The sequence below is a fragment of the Meles meles genome, chromosome 6 (assembly GCF_922984935.1).
Source record: "Meles meles chromosome 6, mMelMel3.1 paternal haplotype, whole genome shotgun sequence".
NCBI lineage: Eukaryota > Metazoa > Chordata > Mammalia > Carnivora > Mustelidae > Meles > Meles meles.
This window is the reverse complement of record NC_060071.1, coordinates 76,842,122-76,846,379: the sequence shown is the minus strand read 5'-3', so window position 1 is coordinate 76,846,379 and position 4,258 is coordinate 76,842,122. Positions and strand designations below refer to the sequence as shown.

General features: G+C 41.9%; 1 gene segment (V, D, J or C); it reads right to left on the bottom strand.

The window, feature by feature from the left end:
* LOC123943630 lies at positions 1 to 1,575 on the bottom strand. The segment is given in 3 exon segments: positions 1 to 5; positions 860 to 1,246; positions 1,462 to 1,575. Coding segments are annotated over 3 exon segments (441 nt in total).
* Between the last annotated feature and the right edge of the window lie 2,683 nt (positions 1,576 to 4,258).

The window sequence follows — 4,258 nt, the reverse complement described above, 5'->3', positions numbered from 1 at the left end:
CTAACCTGTAATGTAATCACACGGCGATAAAAAGAAACTAGACTATACGCAGTATGGCTGAATCTCAGAAATAGAGTATTAAGAGAAGAATCCGATGGGATAGAAAAAACACAAACTTGAGTCTTTTATTTGTATAAAGTTCAAAACCAGGCAAAATGAACTATCTATGGGATTGTGGTTTCTCTGGAAGAGCAGGTAGTGACCAGAAGAGGGCATAAGGAGGAGGATGCTCTGCAGAGCACAAGTGTATCCATGACAAAGAAGCACACTTAGCTTCAGGCTGTGGAAGACACTGAATCCTTCAGATGAACCTTCCTAGAGCCCCCCTTTCCAACACCAAGACAGATTTAGGCACCATATGACCGCCTTTGGCGCTACGGATCGAAACAAGGAAGCCATTTAGATTTTCGGTCTTCCATTTTAATGTAATCATCACCCACAAATTCCTTTTAACCTGTTGCTAAATGATCTACTGCAAGGTAAAGAATTGAAGAGAGGAGAGGGAGTTGAGGGAAACTGGAAGGGGAGATGAACCATGAGAAACTATGGACTCTGAAAAACAACCAGAGGGTTTTGAAGGGGCGGGGGGTGGGGGGTGGGAGGTTGAGGAACCAGGTGGTGGGTAATAGGAGGGCACGTACTGCATGGAGCACTGGGTGTGATGCCAAAACAATGAACACTGTTATGCTGTAAATAAACAAATTAAAAAAAAAAGAATTGAAGATAAAGATGCTTTTGTTGAATGACACTGTTCGATATGCTCTCTGAGCCAGAGAAATAGCATTTTCCTTTGAGTGAAGCATCCACCTCAGAACCCCCACCCTCGTAAGTGCAGCCCCTGCTTCTTCCTTCCACTTGCCACTCCCCAGGTGTTCAGAGCTGGGGGACGCCTCCTGTGGAGATCTGAGGTTTTTGTGGGGTTCCCACTGGTGCTGCATCACTGTGGTATCTCTCAGAGCACAGAAATACACTGCTGAGTCCGCAAGCTGTAATGCTGTGATGGTGAGGCCGATGGAATGGTCTGATTTCTGGAAGTTCAGAGAATACCGACCCTCTGTTGCATTCTGCTCCGTGTATGATTCCTGATGAATAAGGAAAATCATTTCCCCATTTGGTGGTTGTTTGCACCAGAGTAAATAATAAGTCAAACCACTAACTTCGTATACACAATCCAAGGTCACAGTCTCATTCTCCAGTGTAGAAATGGCAGGCTGGGCTTGAGTTACCTTCCGTGTCATGCTGGATCCTGCAAAAAGAAAAAAGAGAGAATGAGGCTGATTCCTCTGGTAGTATCCCTAGGGTTTTAAGGAACTCATGTAGGACTGAGAGTTCTGATTTCCCTGCCCATTATTTCCCCTCCTAAACCCTACCAGACAATAATAACCCCACCTGCCTCTAGCCCTGGACTCAGGACTCAGAGGAGCTTGAATCCATGTCTGTGGCCATCCTTACTAGCCTTACCAAGGCAGAGGGAGGCTATCACTACTCGCAGCAGGCTGGGGAGCAGCATGTTGGAGCACTTCCTCTGAGTGAAATGTGCTGTGCTCTGTCTCAAATTCAGATCTAAATGCCTGCCCTGTGCCTCACAGGGCGCACACACCATTACCGAGCTGTAAGAAGCTTCTGTGCCACAACAGAAAATACCATTTGCTATCCGTGGGCTTGTGTCATGTGTGGCTTGTTTACATGGTGGGGACGGAGTCTAACTTGTTTATTTAGTCTTTTTGGAATTTAATTCACAGCCATTATATCTGGACATGAATATGAATTAAATTGAATTGTAGGACATTAAGGATGCAACCATTTGCCATCTTCAGCCAGTGCATCTATGATGGACCCGTAAGTTTCAAAAGAAATACAATTTCTTATGATTATGGTGACTTCTGAGGACAAATAGTCATCCATCTTTTTGTACAGTGTATTTTTTTTTAATCTCCAGCCAAAGTCTTCAATAAAATATACTCACAGATTTTTCTTCCAGACAAGAAGAGAAAACTATTCACCCTTAATTGTCATAACTTTTCTTCCCACACTCCAAGGCATTGGGTTCCGAGGAAATTTCCACTGGATAAAGTTCCTTGTCTGTTTAGTGTTATCACAGCAAGTTTTGTGATTGACAAAATTTGACCAGCAGCACGTGTCTACAGCAGCCAATAGTAAGTGTGTTAGAAAAATCTTGCTTCGAATATTGCACCCTCCAGTTGAAATAAGGTCAAATTCATCAGACTATGCATTCTTATTTTCTTATATCAAAAATGTAGCCACTCAAAAATTGCAAATATCTCTTCAGCTTTCTGCAGCAGCAGCTATGGCTCAGAAGATTTCACTAGAAACAGTAGCTCAATAGCTTCCTGTTTTCATAGCGAGGATGTCAGTGTCTGATTTGCTTGGCATCAATGTGCTGATTTATGACTGGGATTCAGTCAACTTTATTTATTTATTTATTTATTTTCAGCATAACAGTACTCATTGTTTTTGCACCACACCCAGTGCTCCATGCAATATGTGCCCTCTCTATTACCCTCCACCTAGTTCCCCAACCTCCCACCCCTGCCCCTTCAAAACCCTCAGGTTGTTTTTCAGAGTCCATAGCCTCTCATGGTTCATCTCCCCTTCCAATTTCCCACAACTCCCTTCCCCTCTCCATCTTCCCATGTCCTCCATGTTCTTTGTTATGCTCCACAAATAAGTGAGACCATATGATACTTGACTCTCTCTGCTTGACTTATTTCACTCAGCATAATCTCTTCCAGTCCTGTCCATGTTGCTACAAAAGTTGGGTATTCATCCTTTCTGATGGAGGCAAAATACTCCATCGTGTATATGGACCACATCTTCCTTATCCATTCATCTGTTGAAGGGCATCTTGGTTCTTTCCACAGTTTGGTGACCATGGCCATTGCTGCTATAAACATTGGGGTACAGATGGCTCTTCTTTTCACTACATCTGTATCTTTGGGGTAAATACCCAGCAGTGCAATTGCAGGGTCATAGGGAAGCTCTATTTTTAATTTCTTGAGGAATCTCCACACTGTTCTCCAGAGTGGCTGCACCAACTTGCATTCCCACCAACAGTGTAAGAGGGTTCCCCTTTCTCCACAACCTCTCCAACACACGCTGTTTCCTGTCTTACTAATTTTGGCCATTCTAACTGGTGTTAGGTGATATCTCAATGTGGTTTTAATTTGAATCTCCCTGATGGCTAGTGATGATGAACATTTTTTCATGTGTCTGATAGTCATTTGTATGTCTTCATTGGAGAAGTGTCTGTTCATATCTTCTGCCCATTTTTTGATATGATTATCTGTTTTGTGTGTGTTGAGTTTGAGAAGTTCTTTATAGATCCTGGATATCAACCTTTTGTCTGTACTGTCATTTGCAAATATCTTCTCCCATTCCATGGGTTGCCTCTTTGTTTTGTTGACTGTTTCCTTTGCTGTGCAGAAGCTTTTGATCTTGATCAAGTCCCAAAAGTTCATTTTCACTTTTGTTTCCTTGGCCTTTGGAGATATATCTTGAAAGAAGTTGCTGTGACTGATGGAAGAGGTTCCTGCCTATGTTCTCCTCTAGGATTCTGATGGATTCCTGTCTCATGTTGAGGTCTTTTATCCATTTCGAGTTTATCTTTGTGTAGGTGTAAGAGAATGGTTGAGTTTCATTCTTCTACATATAGCTGTCCAGTTTTCCCAGCACCATTTATTGAAGAGACTGTCTTCTTTCCATTGTATATTTTTTCCTGTTTTGTCGAAGATTATTTGACTATAGAGTTGAGGGTCCATATCTGGGTTCTCCACTCTGTTCCACTGGTCTATGTGTCTGTTTTTATGCCAGTACCACACTGTCTTGGTGATCACAGCTTTGTAGTAAAGCTTGAAATCAGGTAACGTGATGCCACCAGTTTTGTTTTTGTTTTTCAACATTTCCTTAGCAATTCGGGGTCTCTTCTGATTCCATACAAATTTTAGGATTATTTGCTCCAGCTCTTTGAAAAATACTGGTGAAATTTTGATTGGAATGGCATTAAAAGTATAGATTGCTCTAGGCAGTATAGACATTGTAACAATGTTTATTCTTCCAATCCAAGAGCATGGAATGGTCTTCCATCTTTTTGTGTCTTCTTCAATTTCTTTCATGAGTGTTCTGTAGTTCCTCGAGTACAGATCCTTTACCTCTTTGGTTAGGTTTATTCCCAGGTATCTTATGGTTCTTGGTGCTAGAGTAAATGGAATCGATTCTCTAATTTCCCTTTCTGTATTTT